At 36.6% G+C, this 19,004-nt stretch overlaps 1 protein-coding gene across 1 annotated transcript in view; it reads right to left on the bottom strand.

Annotated features, from left to right (window-relative positions):
- The window catches only part of TLL1 (tolloid like 1), a 259,709-nt gene that overhangs the window by 66,259 nt on the left and 174,446 nt on the right, over positions 1-19,004 (bottom strand). The window contains exons 11-12 of the mRNA XM_032174071.2: positions 17,784-17,900; positions 16,497-16,642 (exon numbers count right to left, since the gene is read on the bottom strand). Coding sequence (XP_032029962.1) covers positions 16,497-16,642; positions 17,784-17,900 — 263 coding nt within the window. The remainder of the gene's footprint in view (positions 1-16,496; positions 16,643-17,783; positions 17,901-19,004) is intronic.

Genomic DNA, 19,004 nt, shown 5'->3' with positions numbered 1-19,004 from the left:
ATTTGCTATTGCCAAAGGCTCTTTCCTTTCCCCAGAAAAACAATCATACATTGAAGAAATAAAGCCGTCATTCCTACTTAAGTCTATAGAAGAAAACTAAAATATTATAAAGCAAATAAACATGAAAAAGTATGAAATATACTTCAAATTTGGTTAATTTGCTATAATCCCTCCAACAAAATATTGGCATATGAATTTTAATATAGTTATTTTCTTTGATACAGTTTTACTGAAGTGATCATAATGTTCAGACTAATTGAAGACATACAAAAAAAAAAACAAAAATTGCTCTGTCTCCGTGTGAACCCACTATCTATTCCATACCACACTACATCACCCACTATCACTTCTGACTTCGGAGGAGTGAGGAAAGAAATGAAATAAACAATTCATATTAACTAGGGAGTAGAAGAAAGGAATGGAGTTACTTAACGGAAGAAAGAAAAGGGGGAAAAAAAGCTGATCTCACTTTTGTCTCTTTCCACTGAACTCTACTTAAAAAGTAGAAATAAAAAAAATTATAACCAATAAGCATTAGAGTAATTGTTTGTTGTAATCATTATGGATGAAAAGGAATGCTTACTTCATTTGACCAAAGACACTGGCTAGTACAAAAAGACTGAACATACCACAAAGAATCTCACTGGAAAGAGAAGACAGTGTAGGGAAATACAGTGAACAAGGAGACATCAGTAGAGTCTATTTATCCTGAAGCACAACATGCAAAGCAGGTGATAACTGAGGGAATGTGTCACTTGTTAATCTCTGTAACCCAGTGGAGTGCACACATTGCATAGGATGCAGAAGATTCTGAATAAGTATATGGATGTCTGTGTAAATCTGTCAATGTATTTACCCAAAAACCTAGCTGACGTTTATGGCCAACCTCAAGTATGAAAATTCTACAGACAGGGCCTACTAAATCTCATTTTCTGCCTCTCATGAAATAGCAGTCTGCTTCTATTACCATTGTGTACATATATACATTCCTAACATCAGTTTGTAATTGATAGGAAACCACTATGAGAAAATTGGCTTAACCGCACCTAGAGTTCTTTATTAAATATGAAACTAAGCTTCTGAATTATAAATATAATGTTATTTCAAGAGGAAAAACATTGGTTCAGGAAAAGAATATCTGAAAACCACTGCAAGTTGAGCAAGTATCTCTTTTGATTGTGATTTAAAGTCATTAATCTGTAAATATAAAGAGCAAAGAACCAGGGAAACCTGCTGCATAGAAGAGAGTGTTTTAAGAAAGTTGCAGGTAGTGGCATTCTAAAATATTTGCTATAAGTAATGGCTAAAGCTGGGATCAGAATTTAAAGACCACACATGTGTTCAGTCCATTGATTGGTCCATTGAAGACTGAATGAATGAGATAAATAGGTGACTATTTTTCTTCCTAATGAAATGCAGGATGTCTGGCCTAAATCATAACATCTGTTTAACAGAACGGAGCAACACCGCACAAAGTAGCATTGAGCTGGTGGGCTGGGGGCCATACTGACAGCTGGTCTGGAGCCAACTGGCTACAGCTCTTTATCAAATTACTGGTGGAATCAGACTGAGTCTGTAAGAGTCATATTAGTCAAAGGTTCCATAGCTGACATATACTCTAGTGACGCAAACAACTCTCATTCATTAATGAATTTTCTTTTTGGAATAGGTAGCAACTTGTTACGTCAAATGCCAAAGCTGGGTGGTCCTTTTCCCGAAATCAGCCTGAACTAAAAGCTCCACCACACACAAGCAAAGGTGTGACTAATTCACAGGCTGAGATCTCGGAAGTCTGCCCCTTATACAGTAGAGATACCCACACAGAGAACCTTCCATACACAGTGACTTTACATCAACAGAAAATATTTCCAGGCCACAGAAATGTATTATAGGAACTCTTCGGAAAGGAAAAACTTCTAAAATATTTTTCAGAGTTCATGATGATAAAGTGTGATATGCCATTTATCACTTTATTCTACAACACAAGCTGCACCATGAATCTCAATATCTAAATAATAAAGAATGTGCACACTTCCAACCACCAGGAACCAATGCCGCAGAAATGTCCCCAGAAGACATTTAGGTTCCCGAAAAGTCTTGCAAGTTCACAATGGAGACAGGATAGCCAGCAAGGCTGAATGTATAAAGCTGTAAGGAACTTGGATTTCCACTCAAAAACACTATCTTCCTTTGGTAGACTTAAATATTTTTCCTAAGTGTTTAAGACTTTATAAGTATTTGGGTATTAAAAAACTTTAAAGCATACTCATTCCATGATTATATTTCTATAATTTAGGGTTACTAATCTGGGTTTTAGAAAGGCCAAAAAAAAAAAAGTGAATAACCATGGGCCCTAGTCAGAAATCCGAATGCATTTCCCACAAGACAAGCAAGCTAAGAGATTAAGGAGTCCAATTCAAAAGAAATAAAATTGAACTCTCGTTATAGGCTCTGGAAATAATAACTTTATTTCTGGAACACCCAAGCAAGTCTAATCTACCTGGCTGGCCCCTGGCCAGGCTTCCAGACGCTGTTCACCCATATGAACATCTGTAGAGGTTCTTTTATTGAAAATACAGGCAATGGCTAAAGAATGAGGCCTTGCAGGGTAACTGCATATATTCACAAAGGACAAGATAGTAAAATGATAGCACTTAATGCAGAAATAAAATTTAGCAAGGGTGAACATTTAAACTAAAAGAATTAAAGAGACTGATGCAATTTGAGCAACTGTAAGATAAGCTTTAGAGGTCCCTAGTCCCAGCCATCTTTCACCTTTTCCTGTTTGATAAAAACTGGCATTTGGTTTCCCACAAAATATTTGAAGGATTAGAGGCCACTGGAAAAAAATGGCGTCATGGAGTACAAACCTCAGTCTCCTGATTCAAAAGAACCTTTCTTCTCCATGAGTCCTATATAACTGTGATCAAATATATTTTTTATGGATTTATGATGGATAATTATTTAACAGTTGTAGATGTTTTCGTTTTTTAAATATCCCATATATAAAGCTATAACTTGTAACTGTATGTTATATAGCAAAACTCAAGGGTATGATAAATCAACTAAAAATGATATAAGCACATTAGCTTATTGCAGTGTGCTCGGATGCCTAGAACTTTGCTTGTTTGTATTTTGTTTTGAATGAACATTAATTCAAAATATAAAAAGGTACCCCCAAATTTAATTATCAGTTGAGTCTTTCAGAACCAAGACAGGATAAAAACAGGGATAACAGATACTTGTACTTACGCATTTAGAACTTTGTCCCTTTTCTAGCAAGAAGATTTTTTTTCCCCAAGCATCTTTTGACTGCAATTTCTTTGTACTTTAAAGCTATAATCATGCAGTCAGTACCTCATGATTAAACAAACACACAGACGCATAATAAAAACAAAGCAAATGTGTTTTTTGTGTGTCCCTGCTGTAGCAGATTGCCAAACATTTAATGCCTTAAAACAACACAAATTTATTCTTCTACAGATGTGGAGGTCAGTAGTCTAAATTGGGAAGGCAAAGTTGTGTGTTTCTAGTCTAATTCTTCTCCCCTTGAATCCTGGCCAGCCTTAGTGATTTGCTTTACCAACAGAATGTTCCGAAGTAATGTTCAAGGGCTTCTGAGGCTTCCATGGCCTCTTGGGACACTTTGGGGATCCAGGACTGACAGAAAAGAGTCTGGTTCCTTTGAGACCGCTATGTTGCAATGGTCATGTGTAGGTGCTATGGCTGTCCCGGCTGAGTCAGCCTTTTAGCCCTCCACATCAAGATGACAGACATAAAATTGCAACCACCTGGACCCTTTACATATGCTCCCAGGTGAATCAATCAATGTCACATGCAACAGAAAAGTTACCAGCAAAGTACTACTTAAATACTGATATGCCACTCCCTCAAACTATGAGATGTAACAGTGCTTGTTTTATGCCATGAGGTTTTGGGCTAATTTGCTATGCAGCAGTAGACAACAACTACAACAGTCCATAAAAGGTAATAACTGCATTATAATGCCTAAGTTTTGATATAAACCTATAATAAACTGACTCTGATAGTTTAGTTCTCATATTAATGTACAGTAATATATATTAGATTTATTTATTTTTTATTTTTTTATTATTATACTTTAGGTTTTAGGGTACATGTGCACAATGTGCAGGTTTGTTACATATGTATCCATGTGCCATGTTGTTTTGCTGCACCCATTAACTCATCATTTAGCATTAGGTATATCTCCTAATGCTGTCCCTCCCCACTCCTCCTACCCCACAACAGTCCCCGGAGTGTGATGGTCCCCTTCCTGTGTCCATGAGTTCTCATTGTTTAATTCCCACCTATGAGTGAGAACATGCGGTGTTTGGTTTTTTGTCCTTGCGGTAGTTTACTGAGAATGGTGTTTTCCAGTTTCATCCATGTCCCTACAAAGGACATGAACTCATCATTTTTTATGACTGCATAGTATTCCATGGTGTATATGTGCCACATTTTCTTAATCCAGTCTATCGTTGTTGTTGGACATTTGGGTTGGTTCCAACTCTTTGCTATTGTGAATAGTGCCGCAATAAACATACATGTGCATGTGTCTTTATAGCAGCATGATTTATAGTCCTTTGGGTATACACCCAGTAATGGGATGGCTGGGTCAAATGGTATTTCTAGTTCTAGATCCCTGAGGAATTGCCACATAGGCATGGGCAAGGACTTCATGTCTAAAACACCAAAAAAAATGGCAACAAAAGCCAAAATTGACAAATGGGATCTAATTAAACTAAAGAGCTTCTGCACAGCAAAAGAAACTACCATCAGAGTGAACAGGCAACCTACAGAATGGGAGAAAATTTTTGCAACCTACTCATCTGACAAAGGGCTAATATCCAGAATCTACAATGAACTCAAACAAATTTACAAGAAAAAAACAAACAACCCCATCAAAAAGTGGGCAAAGGACATGAACAGACACTTCTCAAAAGAAGACATTTATGCAGCCAAAAAACACATAAAAAAATGCTCATCATCACTGGCCATCAGAGAAATGCAAATCAAAACCACAGTGAGATACCATCTCACACCAGTTAGAATGGCCATCATTAAAAAATCAGGAAACAATAGGTGCTGGAGAGGATGTGGAGAAATAGGAACACTTTTACACTGTTGGTGGGACTGTAAACTAGTTCAACCATTGTGGAAGTCAGTGTGGCGATTCCTCAGGGATCTCGAACTAGAAATACCATTTGACCCAGCCATCCCATTACTGGGTATATACCCAAAGGACTATAAATCATGCTGCTATAAAGACACATGCACACGTATGTTTATTGCAGCACTATTCACAATAGCAAAGAGTTGGAACCAACCCAAATGTCCAACAACGATAGACTGGATTAAGAAAATGTGGCACATATACACCATGGAATACTATGCAGCCATAAAAAATGATGAGTTCGTGTCCTTTGTAGGGACATGGATGAAACTGGAAACCATCATTCTCAGTAAACTATCGCAAGGACAAAAAACCAAACACCGCATGTTCTCACTCATAGGTGGGAATTGAACAATGAGAACTCATGGACACAGGAAGGGGAACATCACACTCCGGGGACTGTTGTGGGGTGGGGGGAGGGGGGAGGGACAGCATTAGGAGATACACCTAATGCTAAATGACGAGTTAATGGGTGCAGGAAATCAACATGGCACATGGATACATATGTAACAAACCTGCACATTGTGCACATGTACCCTAAAACCCTAAAGTATAATAAAAAAAAAAAAAAAAGAATGCAAATACCAGGTCAGACTATTGGCCTATGACACTTTATGGGGAACTACATGTTCATGGACCCATGTTTCAGCCCTGGGCTTCTAAAAACAAACCCCCAAAAAATCAAAATTTATAAATTGTTTTAAAAATTGTAAGACAATTTTTATGTAAAAGTCTTGCTTTTCACCTTTCACAGAAGTTGACCACTAGAACTAAAGTCTTCTTAGAGTCAACTGCTTATTAGGTGTTTAAAAGCAGAAAGCAGAGATATCTACAATTAAAACACCATGAAAAGCATCAAATCTTGTCAACGTCACTTAACATACAATTCGTTAATTTACGGAACTCTGTTACTAGTGTTAAGGAATATGCAGAATGTCATGGAATATCGGGGAATGTCCATGGAACTGCAACTTGAATGCATGAAACTGCTGGTATAGTTGGTAGAAAAATCTGTTTTCTGCCTTATCAATACACTAACAATAATAGTTTTCAAATCAGGGTAGTATAAAGACAAACAAAAAAATACACTTTGAATCACAGATTTAGTTAGAACTAGGTAGTACATTTGCTCCTTCCTAATCACAAAATACTCAGTGCCTACTCTCCACTAGGCACTCTCCCTGATTGATATGCATCATTCAGAAAAATATCAGACAACCTTGCCCTCCTGGTGCTTGCATTCTACTGATGAGTAGCCAGAAAAGGAACAATAAACAAAATAAATAATTAAATAATAAAATGTTAGAAAGTCACCAATTCAATGGAAAAATAGAAAGTGTAGCAAGATAAGAAGTGTGAGAAGATGCCTATGGCCTTACCACCCTGAAGATTCCTGATATGATCTGATCTCAGAAATTGATTAAAAACAGGCCTAGTTAGTATCTAGATGAGAGAGGTATCAGAAATTGGGTGCGGGAGAGAAGGCTGTAATTTTAAGGTAGGTGCTCAATGGGTACTTTTCATAAATCCATATTTTTCCTAAAAATAAATTATTTTTGTGTGTGTGCAATTATGGGAATAAATGGAAAATATTTATATAAAGAATATCTAATTCTAAAAGCACATTTTAAAAACTAACTCAATTGGTCACCAGGGGTGACAAGTCCAATTTGGCCAAATATATATATATACACACACACACTCACACACACACATACACATATATATATATATATATATATATACATATAAAACCTCTTATCTCAGTCTTTAATAGAATCCCTTCAAAATCAGGGTTCTCTATAAATATGAGAACATTTCCAGATGGTCAAAGGCTGTTCTTGGTCAATGGGACAACACAGAAAATAGTATCTCAGATTTCAAGTTATAGAGTTTGATAACAGAATAAATGACAAAACTGTAGACAAAATAGCCAAAGGTCTTGGCAAACCAAACTATCCTCCCCTGCTAAAGCAGCACAGAATGAACTGCTCCTGATTCACAAATCCTATTGGAAGAGGGGGAGAAAGAATGAGAGAGAAAACCACAAGAATTGAGAATACACAATGAAGGAAGCAACATCTTGTAGTAGAGGGTCCATTAATAAAAATAATATCACGACCAAGCACGGTGGCTCACACCTATAATCCCAGCACTTTGGGAGGTCTTGGCAGGTGGATCACATGGTCAGGAGTTCAAGACCAGCCTGGCCAAGGTGGTGAAACCCTGTCTCTACTAAAAATACAAAACAGCTGGGCATGGTGGCAGGCACCTGTAATCCCAGCTACTTGGGAGGCTGAGGCAGAGAATTGCTTGAACCCAGGAGGTGGAGGTTGCAGTGAGCCGAGATCGTGCCACTGCACTCCAGCCTGGGCAACAGACTGAAACTCCATCGCAAAAATAAATAAATAAATAAATAAATAAATAAATAAATAAATAAATAAATAATAATATTACATTGCTTCAAATTAGAAACCAGGCTAGTGTAAAAATTAAAAAAGTTAATTAAAAAGGGTTTTAATTACTATTTTAAGAAGATTATTATTAAAAATTATGGTACAAACAAGGAAGACAACATAGTTCCTATTGAAGATGAAACTCAAAATTTCAGATTTCTTCAATGACTAAAAAGAAATAGGATAATTTAAATTGCCTGGTCTATGAAACTCACTTTATTCCTTTAATAGATATACAATCACTCACTTTACATTTTAGTTTACAGCGTATTCACTGGTTACTTAGTAAAAATTGGAATTTTAAATATTTTATATGATACACAGAGAGTAAATATTTCACAGGTAAAAATAGCTAATTCTAGAGTTAAATTCACTAGTACATACTTATGCATTACATATTATTTACATATTAAATATGTACCTGGTATTTGGGGTAACAACATTCCCACATAGTGAATGCCACAGATGTTGAGTTGCCTAGAAAATAATATATGCCTCATCTACATGAATTTATGATATTTGGAAATACATTATATCTTTACAACAACAATTCTAGATATCTCATCAATTACCTGAATGGTCTTCAGTTACTTATTTTTCCAGTTTAATCCTAAATGCAAGGCTTGCACAATGAATTTGCTCCATTTGTACTAATTATAATTATACTTCATCAGCTACATCAACACGAGTGGTAACAATGAGCACAAATGAATATTTGAGTTACTTTGTGTCATTTGTGCAACACTTTCTTGAGCTATATCAAATTACTTCATCAATTACTACATGGAATGGATAGAAATAAATATGGTTGAAACTAAAATGTGAATCAAGTCCATCGATGTTATGCCAGTAACTTTAAGCTTCATCAGTAAAAGAACACCAAAGGCAATGATTTATAGAAAGAAAGAATGAAAGAGAAAGAAACAAAGAAAGGAAAGAAAGAGGAAGGAAGGAAGGAAGGAAGGAGGGAAGGAAGGAAGGGAGGGAGGCAAGAAGGGAAGGAGAGAGGGAGGAGAAAAAAAGAAAAAAAAGAAAAAAAGAAAAAAGAAAAGAGAAAGAAAGAGCAGTTTCTTTTTGAGTTAAAGCATGGATACAGTTCAGATAACTGGGAGCTGAACTCAATGTCATGTGTAATTAAACACACAATAAACATATAATAAATAAAGATGATGCAGATTTCTTATACACTTTAAGGTAAGCAGAGCATAAACCATGTATTAATACGACAAGTTTATCATAATGTAAACAGACCTAATATCCTCATAGAGAATATAGGGAAAGTGATAGTAAGCTCTGAACAATTTTCAGAAAACTAATAAGTAAGTGATATCAGAAGTAGATCCAAACACACAAAGAAGGAAGAACATGTACAAAGACTAGTCAGAGGGATTCATAGTACATTTCACTACTGAGGGTTCATATCTTTAATGCAGAATGAAGAGAAAACATAGAAAAAGTAAGTGATTTTTATTTAGCAAGAACTAAAATAAATTTAACCCAAAGTGGTCAACTTCTTATTCTAAACCTGCCAACCTGTACAGAGTTTAGTGGTCAGTGCATGTGGGTGAGCTCTGGCACTGAAGGAAAGTCAGCCTTGGAGGTAGAGGTTAGGCCCAGGCTTGGGACCCACTCACATGCTTGCCTTCATTTGATAACCAAATTTCCAAATCAAAATACCATTGCACAAATATCTATTGCAGTATCTAGTTATTTATAAAAATTTCTGAAAACGTAGAAATTTCTAGATAATAATTTTTAGTAAAAGGTATCCCATGCTCCCTAAAAAATTAAAAATAGAATTACCATATGATCTAGCAATACCACTTCTGGGTAAATACCCCAAAGAATTGAAAGCACAGTCTTTAGAGATATTTGCACGCTTACGTTCATAGCAGCATTTTCACAATAGCCAAAAAGTGGAAGCAATCCACAGGTTCATTGATGGATGAATGGATAAATAAAATGTGGTATATACATACAATGGAATATTATTCCACCTTAAAAAGGTGTACCTAAAGTTCTCTAATTCATAGAGACAGAAAGAATGGACACTGCCATAAGGAATTCGGGGAAGGAGGAAAAAATTAGGGTGTTTTTGTGTGATGGAGATAGTGTTTCAGCTTTGCAAGATGGAGAGTTCTGGAAATTGCCTGAATATTTCGAATCTACTTAACACCACTGAACTGTACACTTAACAACTGGTTAAGATGGGAAATTTTATGTTATGTATATTTTACTATAATCAAAGATAGCTCTCATGACTTACAATGTAGATTTAAAACATAGCTAATGTAATCATATATAATTAATGCAATCTAAATGATGCAACTTGTATAGAGAATATTATTTTAAACGATATACACTTGGAGCAATGTTAAAGCTGTTTTATGCTTTGGGGGAAAATGTTAAATAAAACTGATTAATAAAAACAATGCAAATGAGCATTTATCATTAAAATTAAAAATAATTTTTATAATGAGTAAAATCTAGTAAAGTCTAGGAAATAACGGTATAAACAAAAGGAATACTGAATAAAAAGGTGAAAAGCTTAATATATGATTATTTTAAATTATATTATCTTGTTTATTTAATAATGTTTATTAGTAGTAATATTTAAAATTAAGTTGACAAAGCATATGAATAATTACAGCTCAAAAAAAAGTTCAAACATGTTAAAAGCAACATCATAGGTCTTGCTTAGGTTTATTTTCACGTGAATGGTTTATTTAACTGCTGCCACTTCATTTTTTTCTTCATGATACAAGTATTTTTTGATTACTCATAAATTTAATAATTTTATTGTAAACCTGCTATGGCCAAATAATATTCACTTGACAGTATGTGAACAGTGGCGAATAAAACAGACATGCCTCTGATGGACTGACACAGAATGATTAAACAACAAAAATGTATAAGTGAAGATAGATACAAAAGGAAAGATTTGAATGCCATAATAGTATATTAATAGAATACTGACGCTTCTCTTTACTACTAGACCTGGTGACATAAATGCACAGAGCCAGGGCTTGTTTTCGATCATAGTGCTACGAGTTGTGCAACCTTGGGCAAGTTTATTGAAACTAAGAAGTGCTAATCTTTCAGACACAACGATAGCCTAGACCGTAATTCATGAAGAGCTGCGTAATTCCTCTGTTTTATAGTCATTACTAAAATATATTCTCAGCTAAGTTCCCAGAAATAGTACGTGGCAAGCAGAAAATCCTCAACTAATTAAAACCTCCTTATCTCGGCTTTTTAGTTCATTCACAAAGACTAGTCTACTTATCATTAAATTAATAAAAAATATTTAAAGGATTTAAAGGATTACTTTTATATAAGCAATCTACCAAGTACCAAGATAAAAACTTATGTACATAGTTTAGAATGTTTCAGCTCGCAGCTGTGGTGGTTAAGGGTATTAATCAGCTCTGGTTTTCATAAGGAAAGTATCACCAAATCAGAATGTGTAGTAATGTTGACAAGTACCTCAAACTTAATACCATTTGAACTAATGTATGTGGTAATTTCAATTTAAACAAAAGTAAGCTCCAGGTTTATTTCACTTCTGCTTTGGTGACATTCCTTTGAAGTTGTTACTGTAAACATTTCCAGCCTTCCAAATTTTTCTCTTTTATATTTCTTCTTACTGAAAGTTCTCAAATAAAATAATAGCACTAGAAGCTTCTTTACAAATGACTCTGCTGCTAAATAGAGAACAAGCTTTCCAAATTACTTTCAGAGGGGATCTATATTCATATACAAACTCACTTCAGTATACTGGTCTTAAGAAATAATGTATCCAATAACTACCAGAGGAGAGAAAGCTTCCTGTATTAGTCCATTCCAGATGCTATGAGAAAATATCACAGATAGGGTGGTTTACAAACCACGAAATTTATTTCCATAGTTTTCAAGGCTAGAAGTTCAAGGTTAAGGCACTAGCAGATTCAGTGTCTGGTGAGGGCCCTCTTCATAAGCATTGCCTTTTCATTTTGCCCTCACATAGTAGAAGCTCCCTAGGCCTTTTTTTTTTGTTTTTTCCCGAGATGGAATTTTGCTCTTGTTGCCCAGACTAGAGTGCAGTGGCACAATCCTGGCTCACTGCAAACTCTGCCTCCCAGGTTCAAGCAATTCTCCTGTCTCAGCCTCTTGAGTAGCTGGGATTACGGGCACCCACCACCACACCCAGCTAATTTTGTATTTCTAGTAGAGACGGGGTTTCACCATGTTGGTCAGGCTGGTCTTGAACTCCTGACCTCAGGTGATCCGCCCGCCTAGGCCTCCCAAAGTGCTGAGATTACAGGCGTGAGGCACAGCACCTAGCCCCTAGGCCTCTTTTATAGGAGCACTGATTCCATTCATGAGGGCTCCACTCTCATGACTAATCACGTCCCAAAGACCCCACTGCTAATACCATCACCTTTGGAATTAGTGTTTCACCATACAAATCTTGGGTACACACAAACATCCAGACCACATCACTTCCCAAATGGTATAATTACAGAAGCATCGAGATTCTATTACCTGCAAATAGTGTTCCTTCCTGCTCAAAGATTCCTGAAACTCATTGACAAAGACACATAGACTTTATTTCAGCACTTTCATGAAAATGCAAATGGCACTGGCAAAGGTAAAGCCATGACATAAATTCACACAGAAGCATGAATGATGGACAGCCAAGTTCTTTAAAGTAGATTTCAACAGCATGATAGACAAGTTTATCTTCATAGTCCTTATATCTGAAGAGGAATACAGTAATATAAAGAAGAATAAACGAGGCCAGGTGCGGTGGCTCATACCTGTAATCCCAGCACTTTGGGAGGCCAAGGAGGGCAGATCATGAGGTCAGGAGATCGAGACCATCCTGGCTAACATGGTGAAACCCTGTCTCTACTAAAAATACAAAAAATTAGCCGGGCGTGGTGGCACATGCCTGTAGTCCCAGCTACTCGGGAGGCTGAGGCAGGAGAATCACTTGAACCTGGGAGGTGGAGGTTGCAGTGAGCCGAGATCGTGCCACTGCCTTGCAGCCTGGGTGAAACAGAGCAAGACTCCATCTCAAAAAATATAACGATCTTCGGTAAGTGTAAGTAAGAATAATAAACAAAAATATAAACAGTTTTTGAAACAAGGCAAAGACTAGAATCAGTGAATAAAAACTGTACTTTGTCAGATAAAATCACATAATATTGGAAATTTATGAAAACATTTTGATTATACATTTTCAACATAAATATGTATAAAATGTATAATACCCATATTGAGAACATATGTAAACAAAAAAATTGATATAAACAGATAACTGACTAAATTAAACAACCACCTAATGACTATTAGAACAAATAAGAAAATATATAAAGCTGATTCTTGATATTCATACTAGTTACATTCTATTAAGTTGCTCAGAATACTGAACTAGCAAGTACTGATTCATTGCTCTTAGGGTTAGAGTTCCTGTGAGATTCTAGTCACAAAATTTTGTTTTGCGCGTTTCTGTTTAAAGACGCATTAATACAGGTTGCCCATTTATTAATACTGAACTCTTACCCAACAGCACTATATATACACCATACATGTCTGAACGAAGATAATCTGACACATATTTTCTCAGTAAGGCACATCACAGCCGGCAATGGGCACATTAGGTGACTCAAAATTTGCTGCTGCGTACACGTCTGTGAATGACCCAGAAGGCACTGCAAATATTACTTTTAGGCTTCCAAAATTTTAGTAAATAGGCAGATTTGCAAATAAAATCAGGATCAAATGTACCTGGGTTTTAATGCTCTTTTAGTACTCACCGGTGCGATACTAGGTTAGCGGCATAAACTGAGTTTCCTTACCTAGAAGATTTAGATGTTTATTAGGCACCTTTAAATCCTGTTCCTTGTGAATTTCTTGAAACTCAGCATCTCTAGTCTGAAGTCAGTCTAACTTCACCATACCAGGTACTCCATAATCTAAATCTTTCTTATCTACCCAGGCTTGTTTCCCTCTGCATGGAAACTTACATGGCTTTAATAAAGAAAGGATATACTCATTTCCATCTGCCAACCGTCACACACTCATACATTGACTTACATGTAGTCTATCCATCCATTTATATCATCTATTACCGAACATTAATCTCACAAACAATGTTGCTGGAGAAAAAACGATCAGAGACACAGGTAAGATCCCAGCAAAATGATCAGAGTCACAGGTAAGATCCCAACCCACTGGTGGACATATTCTAGTGAGAGAGACAGATAATAAACATGTACATAAAGAGATCTGTAGCATAAATTCTGGTAGTTGGAAGTGCAATTTACTAAAAATAAAACAGAGTGATGATTTAGAGATAATTGTAGGTAAGAAAATATTTTAAGTAGTGTTATCAGCCAAGAACTTTTTAAGAAGGCAGTAATTAAGCAGAGATCCAAATAAAGTAACGGGAGAGTAAAAGCAAGGACCTGAGGCAGCGGAACATCAGTGGTAAATGCTGTGATGCGGGAGTGAGGTTGGTGTTTCTGAGAAAGAGAAAGAGGGTGAGACGAGCTGACACAGAGGCAGTGAGGAGGAGCCAAAGAGCAAATCACAAGTACCGTGGCGCACGATAATCGAGTCTAGATGTTATTTTAGGTGTGATGGAAATCCCCTGTCACTGGAGCAGTATCATAATCTAACATACATTGTAAAAGCGTCACTCTGGTTGTGAGGTGAAGAACGGGATATGCAGAGCAAGAGTAGAGACATGAGGCTCTTGCTGTGAGTTCCAAGCAAAGGGGGGATGGTGAGAACAGTGGCGGTGTAAAGTCATCGTGTATGGGGTATAGTTTGAAGACAAAGCAACTGAAATATGCTGATAGATTGGCTGCAGGGCTTAAGAGAAAAGGTAGAATTAAGGATGTTCCTTGGGTAAGCCGTGACAAAAAGTACTGAAATAGTACTGAAATAAACAGAAGAAGAGTGGGTTTAGTGAGTAAGACAAAATAAGCAAGGGTTCGGTTTTGGTCATGTAAAGACAAGAGATCTACCAGATATCAAAATATGTCTAACATATAAATGAGGGAGGCAGAAACATATAGAAATAAAGTAATATGAAGATAGGACAGGAAACTAGAGACAATAAATAAAATTTATTCTCAGCCATTCTATGACATGACTTTTCCCAGGTCATAAAGCATAGTCATCACTGATTCATTCACTCAGTAAACAAGTATTTATTAAGCGACTACTGTGTGTCAGGCACGGTTCTAAGTGCCTGAGGTGCAAATCTTTTCCATTTGTCCTTATGTTATCTTATTTTTGAAGAACTATCACTGCTATTGCATTGATAAATAAAAACATAAACTACAAATCAACTAAGGTAGCAACTTAATGCATCAGTTTTCAGGTTGATGGAATGAATGCATTTTCTGACATCACGTCTATAATAGAATTCCACAAAAAAAACTGAATTACATATTAAAAGACAGTTAATCTCTTAATTCTTGAAATATCACAAAACAAAGCAAATACATTGGGTGGATAATTTTTATGAGTCTTTTTTGTCTAAATCATGGGTGAAATTTTTCTACTCAATTTTAGTTAACTATCCACAATAAACTGGTCTATTTGAACAGTATTTGCAAACCTATTAGTCCCTTAAATTAACAAAGTTCAACTGTCAATCAAGTAATGGTAGAACCAAAGTTTCCAAAAGTGCAAAAAAATGGTCAGGAGTATAAAATACAACATAATGATTAAAGTAGAAAGTATATATTTTTTTGGTAACAAAAGAAAATACACCTGGGAAGTTAAATGGTACATGCAAGGGGTCAGAGACAAGTACTGAAGAAACAGAATGTACAGGCTTGCAGATGAGGATGAGAGAGTCTCTGGGTTTACTGGCAATGCCTGGATTCTCCTGGTGCTCCTGCTGCAGGTACAGACACACAACCATGACCATGGTCACTGCCCTCAGTAGGTAGTGTTCATAGTGCTCATTACTACCCACTGGGTAGTAGGGCTCATTACTGCCTTCTGATCACTTAGTGAATTAGTCTTCCAATCAGTAAAGACTCCATCTCCAATCATGCATCTAAATTTCTAACCCTGGCTGGGACCTACCACCTGCATCTCATTGTTCTTCTCCACTTCAGCTTGGGCTCTCAATTTCCAGACCAACTCTGATTTAAACATACTCTGGAGTTCCTGAGAAATTCCTCTATTTCTCGGCTTTAAATCTTTAACTCTGTTCCTTTCATCCCACAAAAATGACTCATGGGCCAGTGTGTTAGTTCTGGACCCAGACTTTGATCCAAAAATTCTGATTGGCCTTTGGTTTCTTCTGGCCCTTCATCTAATAACACAACGATGCTGCTGATCTCCCTGATGAATATTTTTAAGGAGGTTGAAAGCTCGTCAGAACACTTAAAATCCCTATTTTTGATATAAACAATTATCTGTGTTATGGTAAAAAAAAAAAAGGTGAAAAATGTTTTGTTCCTCTTACAAAAAAGACTTTCTACCTTTTAACCTCTTAGTTTAGAAGAGAAATAAAAGTTCTATTACTTAATGGACCCTCTTGTGAAATAGGCCTGTGCATTTGTCAAAAGAAACTATTGTCAGTACTTCAAACATTCTAATTCAAATAGCACAGATAATGTAAACTCACTTTAATCTTCTTGAAAATGTCTGCAAACGAGGAAAGAAGAAAAAAAAACCCTTTTGCTCTTGATGTTGCATTTTATGAGCGATCCTTTGCTTCTTTGCTGATTAAAAGGCTGACTCTCTGTTTCTTTGCTGATTTAATGAGGATTCTCTTAAATGCCATTGTCGTTTATGGAGAATATGTGCCAGGAAGATAGCCTAAAAGACTTTACCTCAAAGGACTGAAAGGTCAGTCCGACGTGGTAGCTCTCAGACACTGTTATTTTCCACACACATTCTTTCATCGGGCGATAATCATCAGGATAATTAGGAGACTGAATCTGTCCTTCATTTTTACGTATCTCACCTCCACAGATCGCTGAAGAAAGCCAAAAAACAAACAAATAACTAAGCCTGGACATGCCATTTCGTTTTCATTTTCTTCTAGGGTAACACTGAAGTTCAGCTCCTGTAGCTCAGTACATAAAGACCAGGCTATAAAAATCAAAGTTGACTGGTTGTAATGTAGTAAATATTTATGTGGTAAAAAAAACCTAGTCAAGTAACTACAAATATTAGATAATGGTCAAGGAATAAATAATTTTTAATCCTATCTTAACAAAAAGGTATTTTTTTAACCTTTAAAAACCTTTAGTGGCTTTGTGAATTCATTCTCTGTGAGTTTGTTCTGCGATTCTCTGAGCTGCTTCCTTCGGTCTTTCGACACAGGTAAAATAGCTCATCAGAAGAGGAGCCTCATCCTGAACAGAACTCACTGGGTCTCTGGCAGTGAGTTAGTGTCATGTGCACAGCGTCCGTGACTCCCTCCAAATAATCCTCTTCACTACTAGGCAGTTAATCCTTAAAACAAAATGCTTCCGTTTACTTAAAAGTTTAAGGGAAGCAGAAATCTTCTGTCTTCAAAATTACTTTAACTGCTGTAACTAGGAAGTGTCTCGTCCACCCACAACCTGGCAAGAAAGGAGCTGGTTTTAAAGCCAAGAAAGCACAATGCCAGTTTATTGTTTTAGAGAAGCATAAAACAAAGCATTTAATAAGTCCTTCCTCAAATGCTGACTCTCTTATTTAGATAAAGCATGCCTCAGAAATCGGCACAATTACTTTCTGTGCAATTTCCTCTAATAAAAAGTATTTCAGGAATACAGGGACCAAACAGACACAAAATCAGTACAAAGGAAAATGATAATTTCTTCATAATGTTTTAAAACTATCATGAAACAATTAAACTTTAAGAATTCTTGCAACATTTGCTATTTTCTCCACGCATCCTGAACACATTTAGATATTATTGCATCACTGATACTAGAAAACAAGTTGTTCTTGCAATTTAAATTTACTGTGTATTTTTATTAAAATTATCTATATGAATATTATAATACAGATTCAGAAAAATTCGTAATTTTAAAATATGGTCACAATGTCATTGTAATGAAATTAAGAAGCGAACATTTCTGTTGAGATATAAGATGAACTACTCTCTAAAATTCAATGTGACTTACCTTCATAGACAGCTGCAAAGCCTTTTCCTACCCAATTACTGCTGCTACGAAACTCAATCCACATTCTGCTGTCTGTAGAAGTAAGAACTTCAGGCACTTTGTCCCCACAGAATCTACCTAAAAGAAATAAAAGAATAAAGAGAAACTCCTAAATAGGACTCTGTATTCTACGTTCTTTTTGTACTAGCCACAAATAATATGTAAACACTGATTTAGTTCACATTTCCATTCCAAGTGATTGCAGCCACAATTATGCCTTAATATTTACTTACTAATGGTAGATAAACAAAACAATGTCTTCTTATATGTTTATAAAGTATTTGACCATCAGCCTCAGAGTAGCTGACTGATGTCAGTATTGTTACCATACGTAGAAGTAAGATGGTTACTCAAAAACAATATTTGAAAAAGGTCAAATGATGCATCAAGGTGGGGAATATTATTATTATTTTTTTTTTGAGACAGAGTCTCGCTCTGTCGCCCAGGCTGGAGTGCAGTGGCCCAATCTTGGCTCACTGCAAGCTCCACCTCCCAGGTTCATGCCATTCTCCTGCCTCAGCTTCCTGAGTAGCTGGGACTACAGGCGCCCGCTACCACGCCCGGCTAATTTTCCGTATTTTTAGTAGAGACGCGGTTTCACCTTGTTAGCCAGGATGGTCTCGATCTCCTGACCTCGTGATCCGCCCGCCTCGGCCTCCCAAAGTGCTGGGATTACAGGCGTGAGCCACCACGCCCAGCCGGGGAATATTATTTAATGGGGAACAGAAAAAAGGTGCAAGTCACCCTAAGAAAGTGGTTTCAAATTGTCAGCCTGGCCAATAGCAGGGAAATGACTTGGTTAAGAATGTGCTCTCGGCCAGGCACAGTGGCTCACGCCTGTAATCCCAGCACTTTGGGAGGCCAAGGCGGGGGGATCACAAGGTCAAGAAATTGAGACCATCTTGGGCAATATGGTGAAACCCTGTCTCTACTAAAAATACAAAAATTAGCTGGGCGTGGTGGCATGTGCCTATAGTCCCAGCTACTCGGGAGGCTGAGGCAGGAGAATCGCTTGAGCCCGAGAGGCAGAGGTTGCAGTGAGCCGAGATGGCACCAATGCACTCCAGCCTGGCAACAGAGCAAGACTCCATTTCAAAAAAAAAGAAAGAAAGAAAGAAAGAAAGAAAGAAAGAAAGAAAGAAAGAAAGAAAGAAAGAAAGAAAGAAAGAAAGAAAGAAAGAA

The sequence above is a fragment of the Hylobates moloch genome, unplaced genomic scaffold (assembly GCF_009828535.3).
Source record: "Hylobates moloch isolate HMO894 unplaced genomic scaffold, HMol_V3 SCAFFOLD_3, whole genome shotgun sequence".
Lineage (NCBI taxonomy): Eukaryota > Metazoa > Chordata > Mammalia > Primates > Hylobatidae > Hylobates > Hylobates moloch.
This window is presented reverse-complemented; position numbering and strand designations above follow the sequence as displayed.